The sequence below is a fragment of the Hyperolius riggenbachi genome, chromosome 3 (assembly GCF_040937935.1).
Source record: "Hyperolius riggenbachi isolate aHypRig1 chromosome 3, aHypRig1.pri, whole genome shotgun sequence".
Lineage (NCBI taxonomy): Eukaryota > Metazoa > Chordata > Amphibia > Anura > Hyperoliidae > Hyperolius > Hyperolius riggenbachi.
The window spans coordinates 376,784,551-376,812,363 of record NC_090648.1 but is presented as its reverse complement, the minus strand read 5'-3'; the positions used below and the strand labels follow the sequence as shown (position 1 = coordinate 376,812,363).

Sequence of the window (27,813 nt, the reverse complement as noted above, 5' to 3'; positions counted from 1 at the left end):
ATGGGACACATACGAGGAGAAAGAGATTGGGGAGTAGACTACACAGGAGGTAAGTATGACCTGTGTATGGTTATTTTGACTTTTTATTTTCAGTTCAGGATCTCTTTAAAAGCCCTTTGGTGGCCCGTCATTAATTCTCTACCCTTAAATATATTAAGCAAACTTGCTTTACACCTTTCAAACTATCAAGGGTAGGAGAGGTTAGGACAGATGTTGGAGATGTGTTGAATCTAGAGAGGTTTTGTTTCCACCTACTGTAATTTGGTCCTGCCCTGAAATTAAGACTTCTATAGAGAATCTCTGAGATCTGGAATTCTACAGAGAATTTCTGAGATCTAGAATTCTACAGAGAATCTCTGAGATTTGGATTTCTATAGAGACTCTCTGAGATCTGGAATTCTGTAGAGAATCTCTGAGATCTAGAATGCTACAGAGAATCTCTGAGATCTGGAATGCTACAGGTAATCTCTGAGATGTGGAATTCTTCATGGAATGAAATACTGGAATTCTTCAGGGAATCTCTTGAGATCTGGAATTTTATGGAGAATCATTGATTTGGTACTCTCTACATAGATCGGGCTGTGAGCACGACAGAGGACTTCGCAGTCAAATCTTTTCTGTAGTCTGGCCTTTGTTGTCAAATACACTTGAGTAAAGTTAACTATACATTCGTCAAAGGTGGCTGATTCTGGCCAACAGTTTTTCGATTGGGAATCAATCAGAGAGTAGCGATTAATCTACCGCAGTAGTAGTAGCATGGTGGCGTAGTGGTTAGCTCTCTCGCCGTGCAGCACTGGGTCCCCGGTTCGAATCCTAGCCAGGTCAACATCTGTAAGGAGTTTGTATGTTCTCCCTGTGTCTGTGTGGGTTTCTTCTGAGCTCTCTGGTTTCTTCCTACATTCCAAAAAAACATACAGGTAAGTTAATTGACTTCCCCTAAATTGGCCCTAGACTATGATGCATGCACTACATGATACATACATAGACATATGACTATGGTAGGGACCAGAAGATTCTGAGCCCCTCTGAGGGACAGTTAATGACAAGACAATATATTAGGTACAGCGCTGCATAATATGTCGGTGCTATATAAATACATAAATAAATAAAACATATATGTTGGGGCTCATAGATCACTGGCAGATTCAGTCAACCCATATGTAAACCACTTTAGACGAAGACCGATTTTATCATTCACTTGCTAGTGGAATTATAGAGCGTTCCAATGGTTACACTGGGTATTTAAGCCCTAGTTCAGGCTTGGTCTTTTTAATGCATATTGCATGGAACGTATCATAATTAACAATGTGCAAAGTTTTGCACATAAGCCATTTGAGCATTTTTTTACTTTTTTTTTAATTGGCTGGCTGCCTGGGTTTGCAATTCTGTCTTTCTAAGTAATTATCAGATGCAGCTTCACTGAATAGAACCACCAGTCTATGTGATGTCAAGCTCCTCTCCCATTTCCATCATTGGGTGGTTACGGAGGTGCTGGAGGGAGTGCTAACTAGTTTTTTTTTTCCCTGTAAAGGGAAAACAACCCCTGCCCACTTCCATGGTTTGGTCTAGAGGAGGGAGTAGACGAAGGTGGTGGGCATGTCAGCTGATGGCTCTCTGCAGTGGAAGAAACTTCCAATCTGCTGGCAGCTTAATACTTTGTTCAAAGACCTATGAGTCATGTGGCTGACTTTTTCAAAGGGACTTTCCCTGAAACAGATGTATGAGATATGAAAATTGTGTGGCTAATGGCTCAGCTACTCATACACCTGTACAAAAAAATCCTTGAGGGTGAGCTTGAACTTTAAAGAGACTCTGAAGTCTCATTAAAATCAAGTTTTTATATTAAAAATGTCTAACATGATTGCCCTAACTAAAACGCTGCATCCCCGCGGCTGAAATCTAACTAAATCCCCCCGGGGCACACTGCGGGGAGCGCTTCCGTGAGAGGCAGAGCTTTCAGCTGGAGCTCTGCCTCTACACGCGTCTATCAGCGCGCATTTCCGTCTCGCCCGCCCCTCTCAGTCTTCCTTCACTGAGAGAGGCGGAGGTACGCGCTGATAGACGCGTGTAGAGGCAGAGCTGCAGCTTAAAGCTCTGCCTCTCACGGAAGCGCACAGGGCAGCAAAATCCACGACCAAGAAAGTCGTGGATTTTGCGAGGAGGAGTTAGGGGGGATTTCGTTCGATTTTAGCCACGGTGCGGTGTTTTAGTTAGGGCAATCATGTTAAAGACATTTTTAATATAAAAACTTGATTTTAATGAGACTTCAGAGTCTCTTTAAATTATGCTTTGCATGAAATACATAAATCTTTCTAAAACACAAATCAATTCTAAACTGAGAACTCTCCATAATGTAACTGTGCAGAAAAGCTTCAAAATATCCATATAGAGCACAATATAGAATCTGCTATAATTTTCACTAGTAAACCATTGTTTAACTCGCGTAAAATTTGATTTACATAAGCTCATGTTACAATACAATATTGGAATACATTGAGAATTCTGTGTACTTTAGTTAGCATTTTTAGCTCTTAATCTTGTTTAGGTTTTAATATATTTAGGAACGTCTGTATGCCTGCATTTCCTACATAATTTTACCATACATTCTAGTAGATGGCACTGCAGTATCACTTCAGTTGGCTCCACATGCCCTCCAGCCTCTGATTACACTGCCCTTAACCTCCTTGGCGGTATAGATGAGCTCAGCTCGTCAATGACCGCTGGAGGGCGCCGCTCAGGCCCCGCTGGGACGATTTTCACATTTTTTTTTTTTAAACACGCAGCAAGCACTTTGCTTGCTGCGTGTTGGTCCCGCTCACCCCTGATGCGCCGCTATCCGCCGCGTAACGACTTCCCGCCGAGACCCCTGCGCAGCCTGGCCAATCAGTGCCAGGCAGCGCGGAGGGGTGGATCGGGGCTCTGTCTGACGTCACGACGTCGATGATGTAGATGACGTCACTGCGATCGTCGTCATGGCAATGGGGGAAGCCCTTAAGGAAATCCCGTTCAGGATTTCCTTACGTGGGTACGTGCCGGCGGCGATCGAGCGTTAGGGGCGGACGCCCAGGGAGGGGGGGTATCATGTAGCTAGCACTAGGCTAGCTACATGATTTAAAGAAACAAAATTAAAAAAAACTGCTGCGCCGCCACCCTGGCGCAGGTAATAGAACGCCAGGGTTGTTAAAGATTGTTTGAACCTGTCACCTAGAGGCTAATATTAGCAAGAATATGTATAATAATGGATAATAGAGGCGCCAAATCAGGATAAAATGGGTTAAAAACCGTTTAAAAAGAGGGGGTGGGTGGAACCGCTCCCCTTCGTAAATGACCAGGCCAAATTTAGCCGTAAATATTGTAAAAGATATTTATTTTACAAAGCAATATGTCTCCAAATAAAGTGCAACGCGTTTCACGGGCAAAACTCCCGCCTCATCAGGCAATAAACAAAGGAGAACACAAGTGTGGGTCAGCATAGAGCCAGAGCGCCTACAGAGGCGCTCTGGCTCTATGCTGACCCACACTTGTGTTCTCCTTTGTTTATTGCCTGATGAGGCGGGAGTTTTGCCCGTGAAACGCGTTGCACTTTATTTGGAGACATATTGCTTTGTAAAATAAATATCTTTTACAATATTTACGGCTAAATTTGGCCTGGTCATTTACGAAGGGGAGCGGTTCCACCCACCCCCTCTTTTTAAACGGTTTTTAACCCATTTTATCCTGATTTGGCGCCTCTATTATCCATTATTATACATATCTTGTCCACCCTTGGTGGAGGGGTGTTTCCCCTATTTTTTCCTGTCTATAGAGAGCGACTTTTTAACCTGAGTGGGGTCAGGTAATAATTCTCCCCACCTGTCTTCACAGTGGTCGCCTGCGTGGTGACCCACACTTGTGAGTATATACTCAGTCAAATACATTTGCCATATTTTTGAACATACTACACTAGATTCGGCTCTCGGTTCTTTTTTCCTGTTTTCCTATTAGCAAGAATATGCTCAGGACATTCACAGCACTGTCCTGTCCATGATGCTGCATTGTTATGGACAGCCTGGGACTAGCACAGCTGGGTCCATTTTAGGCCACTAAAGAGTTAAGAGTTTATGCTGATCTGGAATACGTCTGTGATAAAGGTTGCTGGTTTTGTCTTACTTTGCTGCTCTGTAACTTTAGAGGTTTCGTTGTTACCCCAATGTTCCTGTTATTTCACTTATGAGTTTTCTCTCTCCGCCCCCACAGATTATCCAGCCCCTTCTAGATCTCGACCAAAACCGCAGCAAACTCAAACTATACATCGGACACCTGACATCTCTGTGCCAGGACAGGGACCCCCAGATACTGAATGCACTTCATCCACCAGAATCCTACAGCCGGGACGAAAACCGGGCAGCCTGGGAGCAAAAGTTGAGGACGCTGACCACAGAACAGGTGAGAAAACGAAAAGAGATCAAGGGATGTTTATCTGTCTTGTTTTCCCTTTTTGGTTCAAAAAGTTTCTCATTAGGACTTCAGTAATAGGCATCTGTTAAGACGTACAGTCTGTATTAAGTGTAGTCACTTGAAGAAAGCATACCAGCATATTGCACTAGCTATATTTAAAGTGTTATTAACTTATTATAGTGTGCTTATACTCAAATGTGGTTAAAATATTTTAAGGGCTGGAACCCACTAGAGCGATTTTGTGAGTGTTTAGAGAGCGATTCAGACCGCTATCAATTTCCCTAAACGTTCAGCTAATATTAATGGATGGGCCTAATTCCACTGGAGCGGTTGTGATTACCAAATTTACCATAATCGTTAGCAATTAGCATTAACGTTTCTGCAATGTAAAGTATATAAAACGCTGGCATTATCGCTCGTCAAAACCTACACAGAGCGATTTTGCTAGCGTTTTTACATTACTGCACACTGTAAGAAACTTAAAATTAATTGAAAGGACCAATTAGAATTAAAAACGCTAATCGCTACACAACCACTGGCAAATTGATTACACTTTTTAAAAATTGCTACTGAAAACACTAATGAAATCGCTTACAAACCGCTCATAAAAAACACCTAGCGATTGCAAATAGCGATAGCATTTTGTAGTGGGTTCCAGCCCTAAAATGAGGTTCTAAATCATCATGCCCTACATTTGCATTACTGATTTTAGCCCTGCTTTATAGTACAATTGTCATTCCTATTATTTACAGTATGACGGCCTTCTGACTAGTCCATACTTCTGTCCCTGGTATGGTGATAAGATTTGCACAGGAATGATGAGGAGTGCAGAGATAAAATCTACATTAAGGAAGAAGGGAACAAATAACTTTAGAAGCAATGGGACAGTTTTAGAAACGCATTTAAAACTGTGATCAATATATACTGCAGCTAGATTATAATCCTTATAAGTACAGAGTAACATCATATATTGTGGGGTGACATGTCAGTTTTATACAGCGGGCATAAAATCAGTAATGCAAGCAATTCATTATTAAACTTTCTTACTAGCCGACCTCAAGGCGTCCGGTTAGGAAAACACACCCTCCACCCTTACCCTGAGCACTTGCGTGCCACAGGGCTGTGTATTAAAGGATACCCGAAATGACATGTTACATGATGAGATAAACATGTGTATGTACAGTGCCTAGTACACAAATAACTATGCTGTGTTCCTTTTTTTTTTTTTTTTTTCTCTGCCTGAAAGAGTTAAATATCATTTATGTAAGTGGCTTACTCAGTCCTGACTCAGACAGGAAGTGACTACAGTGTGACCCTCACTGATAAGAAATCCCAACTATAAAACACTTTCCGAGCAGAAAATGGCTTCTGAGAGCAAGAAAGAGATAAAAAGGGGAATTTCTTATCAGTGAGGGTCTGTCGGGACTGAGTCAGCCACTTACATACCTGATATGTAACTCTTTCAGGCAGAAATAAAGCAACACAGCATAGTTATTTGTGTGCTAGGCACTGTACATACACGTTTATCTCACCATGTCACATGTCACTTCGGGTATCCTTTAAGCCCTCTCCTCTACTCGCTTTTTAATCATGACTGTCAGCCTATCCATAAATCAAACATAAAATTTGCAGTTGAAACGACTGTCATTGGGCTTATGTCAGACGAAGAAGTTGAGAAATTGGCTGCACGTTGTGACATTAACAACCTGTTGTTAAAACAAATATGACCAAATAAGTTATTCTGGACTTTAGAACCACCAAAAAGATCGATCACAAACCAATAATAATTATAGTAGAGGCTGTGTAGAGAGTTCTCTTCTTTAAGTTTCTGCGAGTCACCATCGCAGAGGATCTGTCCTGGGCTGACAACACCTTAACTGTATTTGACGAAGCACCAGAACTCCTCTGTTTTTTTATCCTATTTTTTTTGGAGAGAGAGCTAAGAAGCACTAAGGTTTGCCAGAAGCTGCTGGTTACTTTATGAAGATACTTCATCATGGCCTGGTACAGTAGCTGCACCAAGGCAGGTAAAGGAAATCCTGCAGTGGGTCATAAAATCAGCAGAGGTCACTATCGGCACTGAACGTCCATAACGCAAGGATAAGGGCTGGTGCACACCACAAGAGCTTTTTAAATGCTAGAGATTTTAAAAGCTCTTGCTAATGCAACGCTATGGGGGATTTTTACAAAATTGTATCACTCCAGTGTGCACACACACATAGGATAACATTAGCAGGAGCTTTTAAAATCACAAAGTTCTCAGAAAAGCTCTTCTGGTGTGCACCAGCCCTAACACTCACCATGGGAAACTTTGAGCTCCTACCATCAAGTAGAGGTTTTTGATCAATTGGCTTATAAGCACAAACAGATAAAAAAAAAAACGGGGTGATCGGATAGTGTTGCGCCTGCTCCAAGAGCTGCTAGTACTGTTTGGGGACCCCAATTCCTCGTAAATGTAGCAAACAGAAATATGTAACAGACTGCGCTAATATGAATTCATAAAAACTTTAATAGTAGATAAAATTGATAAAGTGAATAATAAAATCAACCTGAGGTAGATGAGGGAATAATTCCCTATATTGGCCCAAAAGTCAGTTTCACATGAGCTGCAAATGCATATTGCACAAAGAACGTTTTGCACAAGGATGGTAGTGAGGCCCAGTGCACACCGAGCGGTTTTTGGAGCGATCCGCCGGCCGCATCCGCCTGGAAAAATGCTTGGCTAATGTATTGCAATGGGATGGTGCACACCGGCGGTTTGAGGTTTATGCCAAGCCGCAAACGCGCCTCCTGCTGCGCGTTTGCGGTTTGCTAAAAAACCTCAAACCGCCGGTGTGCACCACACATTGAAATACAATAGCCAAGCGTTTTCACTGACTGATGCGGCTGGTGGATCGCATACAAAATCCGCTTGGTGTGCACCCGGCCAAATATCTGCTCTCTGCTCCCAAAACCGCTAGCGTTTTGACGATCTGCTAGCGGTTTTGGTGTGCACTGGGCCTAATTTGGCAGTATATTAATTGCACAGTGACTTCCTTATAGAGGATAGAGGTTCAAGGTGACTTATAAGTGAAAGTCCAAGGAGCAGTGTCCGTGGGGTAATATGGCTACCTGGACTGTTGTTGAGAAGTCTCTGATGTTGTTAAAGTCTAATGGGATGTTATGCCCTGTTCGTTGTTATATCAATAATGTATTCAACACTTATATTGGCCTCAATTCACGGAGCATTATCAAACACTTTATCAAACGTTTGATAATGTACTTCATGGGTAAAATCTCATTTTAAATTCACTAAGGTGTTATATATTTATCGAATGTTTTACCGATAAAACGTTCAACAAATATATAACACCTTAGTGAGATTTTACACATGAGGTAAATTATCAAACGTTTGACAAAGTGTTTGATAAACGTTTGATAATGCTCTGTGAATTGAGGCCATTGTAGATGAATTAGATCTCACCACTCTTGATCCATAGGCAGGCGGCAAAGTTTTCTTCAAGGGAGCCGCTCGATCTTGCCCGCCCTGGCCGGCGGCGAGGCAAGAGAGACTGGACGGCTTAGCCTAGCTAGCTTAGCCTAGCTTTGAGAAAGGGAGGAGTTCCTCCCGAAACGTCAGCAGTGGCTGCTTCTGTGACGTCACACAAACAGAGGGGAAGGAGTTACATCGGAGTCTCGCGGCTGTTCACGCCGCACGGAAGGATGGAACTGTTCACCGTTAGACTGCATTACTCAGCATCACCTCCGCCCTCTAGGGGAGCCAGGCTAACCAGCCTGACGCAGCTAAGCCGTCCAGTCTAAGTGTAATCGTGTCTATTCATATTACAATAATCTGGTGAACACCGTTCCCGTGAGTGATATGATAGATCTAATTGGGTTGGTACAGTCCACTTACCTAGGACCATAACTGCCCATATATTGATAAAATAAATATACATGCAATGTGACCTAGTGGTAACAAATCAGAAATGGGCAGAAGCAGTCCACTCACCAAGGACCGGACCACCAACCCACATGAAAACAACCGATAAAAAGTGTAAAAATCCTGAGTGGTCTGCGCTCACCTTCGCATAATATTACCACACTTATGTGCAAATAAGTGAAATAAGCATGCATACCCACATGCTACCTAATATCCTGTGTTCTCATTGTGATGTAAACCAAAACAGAATAATAATTATACAACATGTATTTGATACTTATCCAAGAAATGATTTAAAGGAAAATTCCTCATTTAAGCCTCTAGGAGCTCTACTCGCCATTTGGTAGATCATCTCAATTCCTTTTGTAACAGACACTTGGTCACATCCCCTCCTCTGGGGCCGATCTTTATACGTTCCAAAGCAACTACGTTTAAACCTGCTGTTTTCCCCTGATGATGGAATAAGAAATGGGAGGCGACACTTGTTAGTTTTTTGTGATTTTTGTGGTCCCCATTTGCTAGCGAGATATTTGATAAATGTTGCTGGACTCTCTTCCTAAGTTGATTTCTCGTCTGCCCTATATATATATATCTTATTGCAAGGGCAACTCAAGAGGTATACAATACCACTGGATCTACAGTTATTGTATTGGTAAAGTTGGAGAGTCTCTGTTCCCGAGGCATTTGTTACTGAGCAGATTGGGGGCATGTATTGGCAAACAGCAGTTGCCACATGGGTGACTACCCCTAAGTCTTAAACCACTTCCCAGTTTCAAAATTTTTATAAAATTTTTCAATATTACATCGCTTATAAGTTTCGCAAATCAATTGCGGATCATTACAGAGAAGTCGGAATGTGTCATTATTCAGGTTTATCATTCAAATAGCTACAGCGTTCCAGCCCTAACTACACACAATTATTACTGTTGTGACAATTTAAAAACCACTTCCCAAGGATCTAGTTGCACATGATATCCTTGAGGTTTTTAGCTCTTCTGGCATTGATGGAAATGGCTTTAGGGCCGTGGCCAAATGGTTATCAGATAATAAGATGGGCCAATGTCTTTGCAATTTTTGTCTGATGTCAGACCACTGATTGTTGTAATTGGTGATAAATTGGATAGCTGTGTTTTCTGCTTTATTTTTGGGGCATAACAGATCAGCTCTATTAGCTTCCCAAGCTTTCCTAAATCCACGAGCAATTACCTTCTTAGGGTATCCTCTATCTCGTTGGTGCTGCGTTAAATTATGGGCTTGCTGTTAAAAAACCTCGTGTTCCGAACAGTTCCTTCTTAGCATGAGGAACTGGCCAACTGGAAGGTTTGTCTTTTGATCTGGTTTATGGCAACTTAGAAAGTGTAATGAACTATCAGTTGCTGTTGGTTTGCGAAAAGGGTTAAAGCAGATTCGATTATCCCCCCCCCCCCCCATTGTTAGACGAAGATCCAGGAAATCAACCTGTTGATCTGAGATATGGGATGTCAAATGGATATTCAGGTTATTGTCATTAAGCAAATCAATAAATTCCTGACACGATTCAACTGAGCCATCCCAGAAGAATATGATGTCATCAGTGAAGCGATGCCAGCCCAAGATATGGGACTGGTATCGCTCCAAAGCAGCGCCAAAAACCACCTCCCTCTCCCACCACCCCAAAAATAGACCAGCATATGATGGGGCACACTGGGCCCTCATCGCTGTCCCGGCAACCTGTAAATAAAACTTTCAAATCCAAGGGCCAAAAAATATTAAATTTTGTTTAGTGTGGTAATCGGTTAGAATTAGATTTTTATTACGGTTTTATGTCCCCTTCTTTGGGAAATTATATCTTTTTCAGTTCAGCCATAAAAGGAAAAAAATCTCTCCAAAAGTGACAGAGATGGCAACAAATGAATGTTTTTTTTTTTTTGCAGAGCAATGAAAAGTTAGAATCCCCAAATAACTTTTATTGTGGTCTGTTATTTGCAGTCCCCTAACCAGAGTTTCTGAACACTATTACACCGTATTCCTCTTGATTAATGACACTTAGCCAAGTAACCCCAATTATAGGGACATACTTCTCAAGGACCCCTTGAGACATATGTATTTTTGGAAGTGCTCCATAATTGTGTATACATGCTTTTTAAACATTTCATAATTCTTTTAATTTGTTACAGATATTAACAAATATTATGTTATTAAGCTTTATTTATATATGATATGACCATAGTTTTTGTTAATCTCTGATAGTGTAATGGATTGACTATTACAAGATCAAGTATCTCCTAATTACTCAGAGTTGGTTCACACTTGTTTAAAAAACGGGAGAAAAACGGAGCCACGGATACCAATGTTTAAAATAGCGACCGTCTTACCACACTCGAACGGAGAGCTCGGATTTGCAGGTTTTTCACGGACCCCAGATACACGGAGGGTTAGTGAAAGGCTACACAAAAACAGATCTTCTTCTACACGGAGAACTTTTGCACACAAAACAAAGGCAAACACGGATTGCCTACTGCCTGCTCCTCCCGTCAACATCATCTCTTATCCAATAGAAACACACATGAAGAAAGGACATACGTTTAAACGGACTGGAAACGTATGCTACAAAAGGACAACATTTTAAAATAAACTGATCCGTTTGAAACAGGTCCGATCTGCAACTGGACAAGTGTGGACCGAGCCTTACGTGTACAAAAAAGTCCCAGGGACAAGGAAGTAATTTTTTTTTTTTTTGTGTGCGTGATAACTGACGGCCATGAGTCCCCCAAAAAGTGTCTTTTTATTAACCTTTCCAAGACCGCTGCAGGTAAATTCTACATGCTGTTTGTGGCTGTTAGCCTCTGACAAGATGTAGATTTCAGCTGTTCCTGCTGTGCACTCAGTGATTGCTGCTCTCATTGCAATGTCACCGCTGCTCGCTGCTTAGTCAGCTATCTGAATGAAGAAAAAAAAAAGGTTCTGGTTTGCTCTGTGATAATGTGTGCAAAAAAAATAATCACATTAGTCCTTATCTGCCTCAAATTTCTGCAGTGAGGCAGGCTGTGGAAGTAGGAGGAAATAGGGTAAAAATGCCTCTGCTAATTTTAAATGTAAAAAGAAGAGGTCAAATTGAAGTTTTTTTTTTGTTTTAATCTCCTTGGCGGTATGGATGAGCTCAGCTCGTCCATGACCGCTGGAGGGCGCCGCTCAGGCACCGCTGGGCCGATTTTCACAATTTTCTTTTCAAAACACGCAGCAAGCACTTTGCTTTCTGCGTGTTGGTCCCGATTGCCGCCGATGCGCCGCTATCCGCCGCGTAACTGCCCCCCCCCGCCGAGACCCCTGCGCAGCCTGGCCAATCAGTACCAGGCAGCGCTGATGGGTGGAACGGGACTCCGTCTGACGTCACATTGTCGATGATGTCATCGCGATCGTCGTCATGGCGACGGGGGAAGCCCTTAAAGGGGAACTTCAGCCTAAACAAACATACTGTCATCAAGTTACATTAGTTATGTTAATTAGAATATATAGGTAATATAATCTCTTACCCACCCTGTTTTAAAAGAACAGGCAAATGTTTGTGATTCATGGGGGCTGCCATCTTTGTCATGGGGGCAGCCATCTTTTTGGTTGAAAGGAGGTGACAAGGAACAGGAGACACCGTTCCAAATGTCCTGTGTCCTGATTACCCCTCCCAGCTGCATGCGCTAGGCTTCAAATGTCAAATTCAAAATGTAAAAAAAAAAAAAATTGCACCAAAACAGCAGAACGAGAACAACAACATCAGAAATCCCATCATGCTTTGCACAGCATCAGGTGAAAAAAGCCTGGGCAGTTTTCTTCTGTGCAGCTAAAAATGAGAATTGTATAAGAGAAACAAAGTTCTGATGCTGTGAAACTGTTAAAGAAACACCAGGCCTTTTCAGTGCTGCTGAGTCGATTTTTAGTCCAGAGGTTCACTTTAAGGAAATCGTGTTCAGAACGGGATTTCCTTACGTGGGTACGCGCCGGCGGCGATCGAAGCTACGCGCCGGGTGCCGCAGGGGGGGGGTGGGGGGGGGGGCTTCGTATCATGTAGCTAGCGCTAGGCTAGCTTCATGATTTTTTAAAAAAATGTAAGAACTGCTGCGCCGCCACCCTGGCGCAGGTATTAGAATGCCAGGGTGGTTTTAAACAATAAGTCACATCGCTGGCATGCATTTTTTAATGTGCTATAGAGATGCCCTGGGAAGCATATCAGGTTCCATACTTACCTGGGGCTTCCTTAAAGAACACATCCGAGGAAAATAAAAAAATCAAGATTTACTTCCTCCAGCCCCTGGCAGCCGATGTGTCTCTCGCCGCGGCTCTAGTGTCATGGGGTCCCCTCCATTGCAGATGCCAACTTCTGCAGGTCAGAATCATCTGCACCAGCACAAGTGCGCCACCTCTCCCCGCTTTCATTCGCGATCCAGTGGTTGGGATCGTTCTGCGCATGCACGCTGGTTATGTGCCTGTCAGAGCGCTTAAGGCCACGTGAGTTTGAATGTGAGCGCACTTGCGCAGGCGCAGAAGATGCTGACCTGGCAAGGTCAGCATCTGCAATGGAGGGGACCCCGGGACACCAGAGCTGCAGCGAGGGACATATTGGCTGCCAGGTGCTGGAGGAAGCCCTGGGTAAGTAGAACTTGTTATTTTTTTTCCTCTGACCTTTCCTTTAAGCCCCCTTAAGGCCGCTAGTCCCTCGCCGTCTCCCCGGGTGGCTCCGAACCCCGGCAATTAAGCCCGAAAGCCTGGTCGAGTGCAGCCTGTGCAGGAACAGAACCCTGAGTGCAGCCTGCACAGGTGCAGAACTCTCCCAGGGACGGGAGGGTGATGGGGGAGTGCACCCGGTTGGAACGCACATGCGCAACAAAGCGCGACTCGGCCAGGCTTTCGGGCTCAATTGCTGGGGACCGGAGCCCCCTAAAGGGGGCTTAAGGAAGCGCCAGGTAAGTATGGTACCTGAGCCGCTTCTCGTGCACTTTAACCAGTTAATGACATTGTATGGTATTAAAACGTAATGTTAGAGCCTGTTAACGGCAACATGACGTTTTAATCCGTCGCACGTTCCCGCCACCGCCCCGCACGTGTGCGCGCCGCTCCCGCCGCCGTTTCCGTCGGGATTCCGTGTTAAGTGATTGGAGAAGAGGACCGAGCAGTCCTCTACCCAATCGCAATGCCTGGAATGAATGGACGTGACCGCGAACAGCGGCCACGTCCATTCAGAAAACAGGAAGCCGTCACAGTATAACAAAATGTAAAAAATATAGTGAACACTTCCCATAACGGGAAAGTGTTCACTAGCGCCATCTTGTGGCCAAAAGGTATATTACACATACATACACATACACTTATACACAATATTAATAAAATTAATACCTTACACTTCCAAAGCATCCCCCCCCCCCCCCCCACATTTATAAAAAGAAAAAAATCAGCTTACAAAAAATACATTAATAGTTGCCTTAGGGACTGAGCTTTTTTCTTCTATATTTTATGAGGGAAAATGACTTTTACTTTACTACATAGGGACTTGTAATTATGGACCGGACAAAAAAAACAAAACCGAAAAATAACACCTATATTTCAAAATAATAGATTGTCGCCATACATTGTGATAGGGACATAATTTAAATGGTTTAATAATAGGGACAACTGGGCAATAAAATGTGTTGGTTTTATCCATAGGAGAACGTTTAATTTTAAAACTACAATGGTTGAAAACTGAGAAATAATGATTTTTTTTTCATTATTTTTGTATTTTTCCCATTAAAACGCATTTAGAATAAAAAAAATTCTTACCAAAATGTACAACCCACAGAAAGCCTAATTAGTGGCGAAAAAAACGAGGTATATATCATTTTGTTGTGATAAGTAGTAATAAAGTTATTAGGGAATAAAAGGAAGGAGCACTGACATGTGAAAATTGCTCTGTTCCGTTAAGGTAAAACCCCTTGGAGGTGAACTGGTTAAGGCGGGGAACACACTTACAGTGCCATTTTCCGCTGCAATTCCTGGGTCTCCCTTGGCTTTTGCGTTCGCGTTTAACGCGTATGGTTTTCCGGAAACATTTCCAATGGCATGTACAGTATGCGAACGTGCAAGTTGCGTGGAAAAAAAAAGCTGTGCGATTTTAAAAATGTGCGGAAAAACGTGAACACAAAATGTGAACTAACAGTCCCGACACGCGTTTATGTAGATGTGTTAAAGTACATATGTAGTAACACCATATGTACCATTCTGAAGGTGCATATGTGACTATACCTTTTTTTCTTTAAGGACATCCCAAGTGATAGGGATATGGAGACTTCCATATTTATTTGCTTTTAAACACAATACCAGTTGCCTGGCAGCCCCACTGATCTATTTTGCTGCAGTAGTGTCTGAATACTAGCCAGGCTTAAAACTGAAAACTAGTTTTTGCTTAAAAGGAAATTAATATGTCAGCCTTTATCTACCTCTTGCTTCAGGTTCCCTTGAAGGAGCTTTTAAACCTGAAGCTCCACTGAACTCTTAAGAATGCCCTCCAGACCCTCCCTAATAACATGGTACATCATCCGTTCTGGAGGTGATGTAATTCCTGCCATTTAAACTACTGCCTGTCCATGTGTCATCCTCCAACCCCCTAGGCCCTTACCTTCCTCCATAGACCAGCACTGGAGAGAGAATGGCAGGCCAGCACCAACCTCTTCCACAATTCCTAACACCTAGTCTCACAACTGTCTACATTACATTCCACAATGCACCTCCCTGGCCCTCACCCTAAGGCAGGGGTGCCCATTAGGTTGATTGCAAAGGACTTCATGGTAGATCGTGAAAGACTTCATGGTAGATCGCAACCCCACTACATTTTCCATTCTTTATATACAATTGTGCTCCTAAAATTGTGCATAGGTAGATCATTTTGACTTTATTTTTTAAAGTAGCTCACAAGTCAAAGAAGTGTGGGCACCTCTACCCTAAAGGATGTTGCCAGAGCCATGTCGCCCTTTAATCAAGCTAGGGGGAAAGTGTGAGCAGGACACATGCACCACACCACCCATATATGCCCCAATTTAGATGACACTGAAGGCCTGGCTAAGGAAATGCCACAGCAGAATACCTCTCTGAGACAAGGCTAAAAATGTCATTGTTGCTGGATCTTTACCAGCAGTTTGGCGAGTATAAAGGTTTTTTGTGTGTGGTAAGGGAGGTCTTCTTACAAAGAGTGGGGGAGAGAGAGTCTGAGGTGATTTTTTTTTTTTCATTATTCCTTTTGTATTTACATGCAGCTCTGACATCTTCTGCAGTGTATAGTCTTGTCATTAGTGATCTGTTGTTGGATTACATTAAATAAACTTACTGTCAATCTTTTTTCCATTTATTTTAGTAGTCTGACAGTGTAAAAGGTAGTGCCTATTGTCATCCTTCCCTTGTCCTAACGACTCTGTTTCTTCCCTTCAGCTGAGCGAAGAACTGGAGAAGTGTGAGCACGAGAGTGCGGAACTGCAAGAATTTGCCAATGCCATCCTGCAGCAGATCGCGGATCACTGTCCAGACATCCTGGAGCAAGTTGTCAATGCCTTAGAAGAGTCATCCTGACCTCATCCATCCCAAGGGGTAGCCAAGGAAGTCCCGTTTGGCCCTGTTACATGGACAACAGTGTTAGTTGATGAATTATTTCTTCTCTCCACCCTGGGCGGTGGAGTTGCGCACACACACACTCACAGCCTTGCACTGCCTTTCGGCTCCCTGCAGCAGCCGATCTGTTTCATGGAGTTCTGGGGTGCCAGCACAAACCCTCAGGACCAAATTAGATTCCTTTATTCGTTCAAGGGTGGAACTGATCTCATCGGGTCCTCAGTGGGTCCACTTGTCTACAACTTAGCAGAGACTTCCCACAGAAATGCAATAAGAGATTGCCTGGGCCCTGTGTCATAATATTTGAATGCAGCTGCGTCAGGGGTCTGCTGCACCAATCCTGGATGGTGTAAGCAAATTAAACTGTTACACAAAGTTTACTTTTAATCTAAAGAGATGACGTTTCTGTCCTACAAGCTCAGCCCAACTCAAAAGATATGAATATTGGCCAAGATCTTTTTGGTTTTTAACCAACTATCAAGCTTTTTATCTATTTTTTTCTTCTGGACTTGCATTAAAAAGAACCTAAATTGCTTCTTGTTTTTGGCCTTTCAGACATAAATTTAGTGAATTGTTGCAGTCAGTTTGTAGGTCGGACCTGTTCTAACTTCTTTGACATGTGACTGCATCAGTGTCCTCATCTTGCCCACAGAAGCTGTGATCGAATATGTTTTAGGGGTGCTAATAGATATGGTCCGATTCTCCCACATAAGCATGTGTTTTGTAAGGTTTATTTATTGACTGGCAAAGGTAACTTTTCACTTCTGTTGTTAAAATAGGAAGCAGAAGTAACATGTTCACAACCAATCTAAGAAGTACAAATTGATCAGGTGCCTCTACATAGTTTCTCCTTTAGGAGAAGGTAGATGGGGTGAACTGATCATCTTTAGTTACTCATGTCTTGAAATACATTTTTGTCTAAAAATACATAAAGTAAATTTAAACATTATGCAGAAACATGCATGAGTCTTAAACATGCATAAAGGTCTTGTCAAATAAAGAAAAATGCCTGCTTAAGACAGTTATAATATCCACTGCCTGCCTGCAAAATCTTTTCTTTTTCAGGAGCAATCTGCACTTGATGTGTTACTTTGAGAACACTCAATTTATTACCCTGCAGTTATATTATTTTATGTCACAGCACCGCCACCTTATATGTGAATGAACTTTTGCCTAAACATCTCCCATTGCAGCAAGACTATAAGCAGCCAACGTTATATGTGGCAGAGATTGCAGATAGTATGTTGTCACTCCCACAAACAGCAAATTGCCTGCTTATGTGAACTGGATGATGGAAATTCCATAGTAGGATTGCAGGTCACCACGAGCTGTTAATACATCTAAAAAGATTAACCTAGCTGTATGGATGTAGCCTGGCTGGTTATAGCACCTCAACCTAAAGATCTGCCATAGGGGTTTATAACTTATGCTGTTGTTTAGAAAAAAAAAACAATCCAAATCTAGAAGTATTTGCTTGCAGCTGTTTAGAATATTAGAGGCTCTCACAAGAAAGCCTTTGCCCTAGTTTACAGCATTAGATTTTGGATCATTTTAAATGAGCTGTTACATATTAGGTTTTACCTCCCATATTCAATGGTGGATTGGGCAGATTTTTCTCTGCCTGGATTGCAGCGACCCCCTCCCCCCTTCTGCCTCTGACAATCTCAGGAATCCACATAGTCATCAAGAACCTGTATAGTTCAGGTCTAAATAAGGGGTTCAAAGGAGGCCTTGGAAGTGAAAGATGAGCTAATATAGGGATTTATATGTGCCCACTAAAGCTTCCCCTGTTAGAATGTTTAGGCTGCTCCAGTAAGTTATCACCATGTGAGGTCAAAGGTTACTACCAATCACAAGATAATTCCAAACTCCACCAGAACAGATCTGTTGCACAGCTGGGTTCATTTTCTGTAAACTTTTCAGTCTGCTTTTCTAGGTTTAATCCACCACCAGTTTCAATGCCCTTTGTGAAGACCAAAGAAAGATTTTGCAACAAGGCTAGACTACAAACATTTGTGATGCTTTTTGATTTGCAAGGGACTTGTGTTTTGTCGAAGGGCCCTTGTGTACTCATGAGTGGTATTGTTCATGCCTTGAAAATCACCATGAGTGTGTAGTGTCAGGAATTTCCCATATATTACTTTGACTGACAATACCACCATAATGTCATCACTCGTTTTGGTATTTGACTGGTTGCTCTTTGGCAGCATATCCTGCAGATTTCTGGAAGCAGTGGGAGGTGCGGATGAATCCCGCCATAATTTGTGAATGTTTTTTTCAGGCAATGACTTGAAAATTCCCCACCAGAAAAGGGCTCTATGATTGGCCTCAGTACTCAGGGAACTGTGGCCTTCATGACTGTTACTTTGCTAAATATCTCGGCCACAGTCCATCCTGTGTATCTCTGTTCTATGGGAAAATCTTAGTCCTACAGAATTATGGGCAAGTTGGCAGCAAAGATTTTACTGGGCAAAACTCGTCAAGAGAATTGAAAAGCAACAAGTCTAATGAAATTTAAAGTTTTATTTTGAAAAGCAGGTCAATGATTTATGGCTTCTGCCAGTATTCCTGAGTAAGCAGCCTTTGAAAAGTTTTGGAAACAAATGGTCTACCACTACTGTGATTTTTTTTTTTTTTTTGCTTGTTTGCCAAAGCAAGTAAATATGATTAGAGAAATGAAAAAACACTAAGAAGTTGACTATGGAGTTCCTTCCTTGGTTTGGACTGTAGAAAATCTGCTGGAAGGGTCTTGGTAGCCCATGGTCATCCTGAACTCTTTTAGGGGAGTCACCCTTGTGCAGACACCTCTAAGTTGCTTTGTACAAGTCAGAAGTCACTATATACCATAAGAGATAACCGTGCCTCATTTCTCATCTCTTTAAGCTGAAAACTTAATCTCTTTTTATTAAAAGAAACGTTCACTTTTTGGGGTGGTGGAGTTATAAAGCTTAACACTACAAAAAAAAGCTATATGATAAATATATATTAAGAAGATAAAATGGTTCGTAACTAAACTACAGACATATCTTTACTGAGCAAAATGGCTGGCACTGCTACGTTTTTAGAGTAAGAATATTGGGGGGAGGGGGGTGTTTTTGAAATTTTTTTGTGTCAAAAAATGAATTAAGAGAAACCTCCATTCCTGGTGTGTTTTGAGGAGTAAGTAATGTGTAACCTGAATTTTCAGGCCTTTTTACTTAATATATAATTTTCTCTCTCTCTCTCTCGTGGTTTATGCCTGCGCCTGGTCCTTAACGAACGATTTACTCCTCTGTGTACGTGTCTGTCTGTTGCTCCCCATCTCGGCAGAATGACCCCCCACATTGTTCTGATTGTTGGCACAATCAAAGGGGGTGCTGAAGATGGCCATCCTGCAGAAGTAGAAAAAAATGTGTGTGCATATAGACTGTACCGGCGCGCACATGTGTATAGAGATATGTATGATATGTGTTTGCGTGTTTTATGTATGGATCATTTGCCATATCTAAAATGGTTCTCAATGTTTTTTGTCTTTTTGTTTTTGCTTGAATTTGTACACTACAAAAAGCAGTTTCGTCAGTTTTTTTTTTTTTTTTTAAAGTAAAAAAAAAGTCACTGCTCCCAGGTAAAGCTCCACAGAGGTATTACACCTGCAAGCTTTTCGTAGCTAGGTAATATGTACTTGAGATGCAAGTTACAGCAATTTTCATCTGTTGACTTTATTGGGTTGTACAAGTTCTCTCTTGCTCACGTGGGCACCAATAGGTGAAGTGGATCCTTGTGTTCTTGAGGAGCGAAGCAATTGATCATGTTTAAATATTTTTGTATTATCTGACCAATCATGTTCCGTTTTTGGTTAGTGTTGGTCAGGATGCTTTTCCTACATAATCTTTAAAGGGTTACTCCACCTAATTATTATATTTGAGTGTCTGGCAGAGAATGGATAGGTCATCCACCAAATAGATTTTTCTGTCTGTCAGGGGCACTTGTGGTGAGATCTCTGCATTCCTACACACCTGCCATGACACTCACATGGAGCTCTCCCTCTCCTCCTGTTGGGAGGTGAACACTACAATTTTGAGGTAGGCAGAACTGTGCAGGTGAGATATTATGAACTTCCATAGCGATTGATCATCTTCTGATTTACTGAAGTAAACCTGAGCAATGTAAACTGAGCATATGGTATTAATATACAATCCGATGTTACGTTCAATGAAAACTGCATTGCAGAGATTTTGTGTGTTCCAGAGATGCACAGTGGAGAATGCTATTTTTGTGTCAGGAGGAGGTTTCTCAGTGTGAGAAAGAAGACTTTTCCCTGTATCCTTTCAAGCCTCCTTAGGGCCTATAACACAAAGCCTTTTTAAAAGTGATGAACTGTACACAGTAATGCGATACGATTTTAGAAAATTGCAATTGCAGAGACTGCACAGCTTTTTGAGTGCTGTTTGAAAAATCGCATACAATAAACATGATGCGATTGCATTGCATTTTTCTTAGGTCAAATCCTAGGAGACCTTGCAACTTACTGTTGAAGGACGCACAAGAAAAATGTGAACACATTAAAAAACATACCTTATGCGATTTTAAAATCTCTTTGCGTTTGTGATTGCACATAGCGATCTTCAGTGTGTACAGGCCCTTATTGTTCTTTTACTGTCATGGATGTCTTCGCTAACCGATAAGCTTAGGAACTCATATCTCTTTACTTTCACTTCCACTTACATATGCTTCAATCTCCATTTGCTGGAAATTAACCCATGCAGTTTTTAGTTAAGCTGAACTCTGGTTACGTGAATTAGTATGATATACTCAGTTTATATTGCTGAAATGTATTTTAGGTCACTTTTAAAGGCAATTTGTAGTGCGAAGAATATAAGGGCCACCATCTTTATTTTCTGGATCAGGAATCCTGGCAGAGACTTAGACTGACTTGCATACCTCTGCTGGATCAGTAATGCAGAGATTATCCTAGGCAGAGGATCAGCTTGTTAACTGGGCAAGTAGCATTTTCATGCTGATCCTCTGCCTGTTTTTGCCATAGACCCTGAACAAGTCTGACTAGATTAGCTGCATGCTTGTTTCAGGTGAGTGATTCAGACACTACTGATGCCAGAAAGATCAGCAGGATGCAAGTTGCCATATTTAAGGAAATACATATGTCAGCCACCATATACCTCTCACTTCAGGTGTCCTTGAAATTGACATTTAGATTTAGTTAACACCTGAGCTATTTCCCAAATAGAGTTGTGGTCATTTGTATTGTCCTTAAAGTGGAACTGAAGTCTTGCATAGGATAGAACTAACGCATAGAGAAATGCACCCTGTATGTATTTAGAGAGTTTAGCCTGTCTAATTCCCCCACATCTGTGACTAAATTGTAATTTGATTCCGGAGCTATGTCAGCTGACTGCCATGGCAGAGATGGCAGATAAGGTAATTTGAAAGCACATGATGTTAATGTCTGCTTCCATGAAAGCAGAAAGTAGACAAACTGCAGATTTATTGCAGGATTTGTATCAGCTGTAACAAAGAACTGATCTTTTAGAGCAGAGAGGAAGTTCTGAGTTCAAGTCCGCTTTAAAGAGAACCTGTACTGAGTAAACATATTTAAAATAAACACATGAGGTAACTTCAAATAAACATTACATAGTTACCGTGCCATCAGTTCCTCTCAGAAGCTCACCATTTTCTTCTGACAATAATCCCTTCCAGATCTGACAATATTTTGTCAGATCTGAAATATATCAGTTGCTGTTGGTAAAATATCAGTTGCTGTCAGTTATAGCTGAGAGGAAAACTGATGTACCAGGTAATGTCCACGTTTCCCTATGGCTCAAGTGGGCGATGTTACAGTTTAACTGTGTGCTGAGCAGAAAGCTGTTCCTCGGTAATGGCCATTTTCAAAATGGAGGACGGAAAATTCCCTTGATCACAGTGAACAAACAGGACGCGGGACAGGAGAAAGACACTGAGGAGTAGACCACATGGAAGGTAAGTATGACTTGTGTATGCTTATTTTGACTTTTAGTTTTCAGTTCAGGTTTTCTTTAAGGGTGCATTCACACTATTGCATTGCAGCAAAAATCTGAAGCTGAACTCACTGCCCATACTGTTCTATGGACACGTTCACATCTCTGTGTTGTAATTATTTGCATTATTCAAACTTGCTGCATGCAGGCTTTGAATTAAAATGCCCCTGAATCTAAGGAAGAAGATACTAAATGAAGCCCATGATGGGTTAAATTACCTTCTCCTGATTTTCCTGGTGCTGCTCATGGTTGTCAGTGTCTCCCCATGCCCAGTCCCGTCTTCCAACCTCTTGAACGTTCCTCTAAGCAGTGCCAAGGGATTCTGAACTGCACATGTGCAGTGAAAGAATGCTCTTGTGAACAAGTGCTTACTTTTATTGTGCATGCCAGATTTGGAACTGGCACCTGAGCAGTTCTGAGTTGCTCTGCACCGTTCAGGGGAACTTCCAGAAAAGTATTCCATGGAGGGATCCAGTATAACACTTAGAGGACCTAGGACAAGGAATGGAGGAGATCCTGACGACAACAAACAGCATCAAAAGACTCAGGAGGAATTAATCTAGCCCACCATGGGCTTCGTTAAATTTTTTCTTCCAGATTCAGGGGTACTTTAAGAAGTTATAACACATGCAGTGTCCATAGCAGTACTCACACATTAAAACGTGTGCATTATGCAATGTGCAGTCTAAAGGTGGCCATATATAAGGCGACTTGTCGGCTAATCGACCACCCGTTTAGAAAAAAATCAGTGCTGCCAAGAGCATGCCAGATCGAAAATGTGACCAATTTTGGACCGAAATTAGTTGCATGTATCGTTTGGACATGCTGCAAGATATAGGGCCCACGTGTTCGATCAGATGTGGGGTGGTAACGCCATGTGATATTGTGATGAGCGACTGAACTCCTGGCACTGTCCCTCCTAATGTAAAATGTGCGCCGTGCAGTATACTTTACCTGTCTCTGTCTGCCGCTGGCTCCATGCTCCATCCGCATGTGGAGCGTGTGTGTGCAAATTGCGGACGGAGCATGGAGCCATTGGCGGACATGGACAGGTAAACCGGAAGGGGCACATTTTACATTTGGGTGGACAGTGCGGGGATGGCGAGGCGGCAGATGTGGCGTCAGAAGGCTGATTCCCAAGAGATTTCATGCTGAAGTCAATCGGTAATCTTCCTCTGCTGTATTGGCAGGCAGCAGATCTCTCTGATCACAGAGCGATCTGTCTCTTGGTTGATCTGCCCATACATCGTCTGATGTATGGGCACCTTAATTCCTCCTTAAATCTATACTATGACTATGAAGTCATTAATCAAATAGCGCCCTGACATACCAGAGAGCGTTTTGCGAGTTTTTTTGGTTTCTAAAAAAAAACAAAACTTCCATTAAGGGCTGGTTCACAGTGGGTCAGTTGCGTTTCAGAATAATTCTGCATGTTAACTCACTGGCCATACAGTTCTATGGGCCTGTTAACAGTACTGGGTTGAAAGTGATCACATCATTCTAACTCGCTTGCATGCAGGCGTTGTATTAAAGTCTATATCCAGTCTCCATTGTAGTTCACACTCACACAATTTAAACATGACATTAATGAAAGCCAATGCACGTGTTTTTTGTTTTTTGTTTTTTTACACGAAAACAACCTGCAAAACAATCTCTGGCGTGCCACTAATGTCCTGACTCATTCAAGTACGTGAAGCTGGCTAGAGAAAGTGCTTTAGAATTCCTCAGCTGATAACTTTTAAGGACAGTTTTTTTGTTTTTTTTAAAGAAATAAACAACAAATAATATTTCTGTTGAAAGCCTGATCCACTGATGCCTCATGGAGATCTCCTCTAACCATGATTTAAAATCACAGCAAACCTTGAGGGAACAAGATCCCTCCACAAGGCAGAAGGAGGATTTGTACAATCCAATGTAATGTAGTGGCTGTACAAGGGAGCATGTGATCAGCTGCTTTACCCCTCTGCATGGCTGCCGTAGATGGAAGCTGCAGAGGGGGACATATTCCAGTTCAGATGCTCACACAGAGTGGGGTGGGGGGGAATGTTACGAGGGCTGTTGAATGTATTTATGGCATGTTACGGGGGAGGGTGGTTTGTTGTCTCATGGATAAAGGGGAAGATGTTCATGGGGTTTGAAGGCAGCCCCCAGTTTATCAAATGAAGTGGCCATACTAGTGCTGCTGGCAATCCACTACTGTTGTTGTATGTCCATTGTATTCCTCTATGTTCCAGTTTACCCTGCCGCTACGCCAGCGGCCAGCCTGGAAGTACCCCGCTGCCCACCACACAAGGGGTTCACCAACGTCCTCACTCTGTATTCTATTGGGCTGTGTTGTGCCTTTTTTTAAACCTTGTAAAAACTTTTTTTTAACAAGAAAATAAATAAATCTTTTCCTAGCCAGAGAGTCCTGCTGGTGGCACTGGCCTTCTGAGTACATCACTCAGTGGTGCTACCCTTGGGCTTTGACGGTGAGGAGGTTACTGTATCCCTTATTTGTCATACTTCATGTACCAATATTTTTGTTATTTTGAATTTTTTTCTCCCTGACAAGATGCCAAAAAATACTAAAAATAAAAAAAGATGAACAAAAGCATGATGTTTGAGTTTTTTTATTTCACCTGTTAAAACGAATGGATTGACAGATTTTAATGGAAATGCTTGTTGATTTGCAGTAGCCTGCTGTAACGTAAACATAGCGCATGCTGTAGGTTTCCTGCATCTGCATTTAGATTTAAAGTCTATGAGAGCGCACAAAAATCATGTAACAAACACAATATGCTTTTTTCTTGCTTTTTACCTTTGCTGCATAAAGCCCCGCTCCATATCTCCGGTAAATTGCATCACACTGTGGACAATGACAATCAGGCGAAAGGTGAGGTGAGAGCACAGCTGCGGTATACTCTGCAGTTACATACTGGGCTGGGGGAGTGCAAGAGGAGGATGGGGACAGATAGTGGCACAAGAGGACATAAGGAGGCAAGGGGGGCAGAGTAGGAGACACAGTAGGAGAGAGGGATGCACAGGAGTGTGGCAGAGATAGCACAAGGGGACAGAAGGAGTGACACAGGGACACAGCAGGAGGCACAAAGGAGGACAGAGTACACAGTAGGACAGAGGCATGCGCAGGATGGAAGAGGTAGCACATGGGGACAGAAGGAGGCACAAGGGCAACAAGGAGTCACAAAGGGGGACCAAAGGAGGCACAGGGGAACTGTAGGAGGCACATGAAGGCAGAAGGATGCTCATGTGAACTGAAGGAGGAGGGGGGGGGCAGAGGTGGCTCAAGCCATAGACACTGAACAAGCTTGCAGATCAGATGTCTATTATGACTGAAGTGTGACTAGACTGGCTGTATCCTTGTTTCAGGTGTGTGATTCAGACACTACTGATGGAAGAAAGATCAGCATATCTACCAGGTAACTGGTATTGTTTAAAAGAAAATATGGCAGCCTCCATATACTTCTCACTTCAGGTATCCTTTAAGAACATAAAGGTTGTAGCATCGTTTCACACTGTCTAAAAGTAAGGTAACAATAGTTCTGGAGTTGAGCAAGGCAAAATGTACAAAAGTTAAATGAAGATACTGTGATACCTTCACTTGTCTCTTATCTGTTTCATTTTCCTGCAGATTTGGCTGAAAGTCAGTATGGCTGCACTTCCTGTGTTTGAAAGACAATGGAAATGAGTTACTGTCATTCTACTCTGCTGCGATCAGTGGTAAGCAGAACTAAAATCTGACATCAGGTATTGGAATTCGGTGATGTCAGCTGGGTATTAATAGCTAGTATTCTTAAAGAGGAACTCCAGTGAAAATAATGTAGTAAAAAAAGTGCTTCATTTTTTACCATAATTATGTATAAATGATTTAGTCAGTGTTTGCTCATTGTAAAATCTTTCCTCTCCCAGATTCACATTCTGACATTTATTACATGGTGACATTGTTACTGTGGGCAGGTTATTTAGCTGTTTCTAGCTGCTCTGTCTGTTACAGACAGCTAATAACAGCTATTTCCTGTCTCTGAACATTGTTACATTGTGGCAGTTTGCCAGCAGTACCGCGGTATTCAGAGCCTCTTGTGGGAGGGGTTTCAGCACAAAATCAGTCACACAGCGCCCCCTGATGGTCTGTTTGTGAAAATCATTGTCTTTCTCATGTAAAATGGGGTATCAGCTACTGATTGGGAAAAAGTTCAATTCTTGGTTGGAGTTTCTCTTTAACTAGGGACCATGGAACAATTAATCCTTTTGTCCAACAGGTAGTTAACCTCCCTGGCGGTTAATTTTTTTTGCCAAATAGGCAAAAATCATTTTTTTTTTAATCTTTTTTTTTTGGTTTCATGTAAAGCTACCAGAGTGGTAGCTACATGAAACACCACTAGAGGGCGCATGTGTCCCTCTAGTGCAATCGTCGCTGGCATCAATAGCAAACAGGGGAACGCGTATATAACGCGCTCCCATTTGGCTTCTCCTGTCGCCATGGCGACGATCGGAATGACGTCATGGAAGTCAGCCGCCGTCCTGACGTCAGACGCCTCAGATCCAGCCCATAGCGCTGCCTGGAACTCATTGGTCCGGGCAGCGCAGGGCTCTGGCGGGGGCCCTCTTCTGCCGCTGCGTGCGGGCGATCGCTGCAGAGCGGCGGCGATCAAGCTGTACGTGCGGCTAGCAAAGTGCTAGCTGCGCGTACAGCACTTTAAATGGCCCAAATCGCCCCACCAGGGGCTGAGATATCTTCCTGCGCGGCATAGCCCGAGCTCAGCTCGGGCTTACCGCCAGGAAGGTTAATGCAGGAGGCATCAATAACCCCTTCGAAAGGCTCCACTGCGGTGGTCAATGAGATCTCATTATTAGGGATGATCAATTATTTGCAATGCAAATATTTCTGAGTTCATGCAGATTTATTTAAATTTGTATACAAATGTATGCAGCGTGAAAATGAACCAATCAAGTCCCAGCAAGGTTTTAATTGATTGGTTCATGTTTAAGCTGTATATATTTGCATAAAAAAATTGCATAGTCCTGCATGAACTCGGAAATATTTGCATGTCATTGGTTATCCCTGCTCATAATTCCGGCTTTCATGCAACTTCAACGCACGTTGTACACAGCTTGGACCTGGGGTAATCAGAATCAGCAGGAAGGGCATTTAAAGAGACACTGAAGCGAAAAAAAAATATGATATAGTGAATTGGTTGTGTACTATGAATAATTACTAGAAGATTAGCAGCAAAGAAAATATTCTCATACTTTTATTTTCAGGTATATAGTGTTTTTTCTAACATTGCATCATTCTATAATATGTGCAGATTACACAACACTCAGCATTCAAAATGATTTTTTCAGAGCAGTCTGTGAAGTAATGACCTCTCCTCTAGCAGAGAAAAAGTAAACAGTCCACTTACAGTTGAGATAATAAAAGTCAGATAACAGGCCTCTCCACGACTAAGACTTAAGGCCCATACACACGTTGGATTTCCGCGAACGACGGGTCGTTTGAACGTCCCGTCGTTCCGTCGTTTGCCCGCTAAATCGGGCGTGTCTACAGACTATCGTTCGTTTGATAAGAGTGGGTTTGAGCGATCCGTAGGGCGGATCGATCAAACTCACTCTTATCAAACGAACGATAGTCTGTACACACGCCCGATTTAGCAGGCGAACGACGGGACGTTCAAACGACCCGTCGTTCGCGGAAATCCGACGTGTGTATGGGCCTTTAGTCAGAGAGTTAATGGCTTGTTTGCATAGAGATAACAACTGGAGTTTCTTAACTCTTCCTGTACTGGAAACAATTAGACTGATGTATCTGATCTTAATGTTTTATTTCTTAGCTGTACT

At 42.4% G+C, this 27,813-nt stretch overlaps 1 protein-coding gene across 11 annotated transcripts in view; it reads left to right on the top strand.

Moving 5' to 3' along the window:
* ERC1 (ELKS/RAB6-interacting/CAST family member 1) overlaps positions 1-24,568 on the top strand; it is a 393,540-nt gene extending 368,972 nt beyond the window's left edge. For 6 of the 11 annotated variants that reach the window (XM_068277245.1, XM_068277243.1, XM_068277242.1 and 3 more), the window contains 2 exons: positions 4,237-4,425; positions 15,788-24,568. In XM_068277245.1, coding sequence (XP_068133346.1) covers positions 4,237-4,425; positions 15,788-15,925 — 327 coding nt within the window. In that variant the 3' untranslated portion in view covers positions 15,926-24,568. Of the gene's footprint in view, positions 1-4,236; positions 4,426-15,787 lie in introns of those variants that run through there. The other 5 variants (XM_068277253.1, XM_068277251.1, XM_068277252.1 and 2 more) reach the window with 1 other exon arrangement.
* Positions 24,569-27,813: the final 3,245 nt, after the last annotated feature.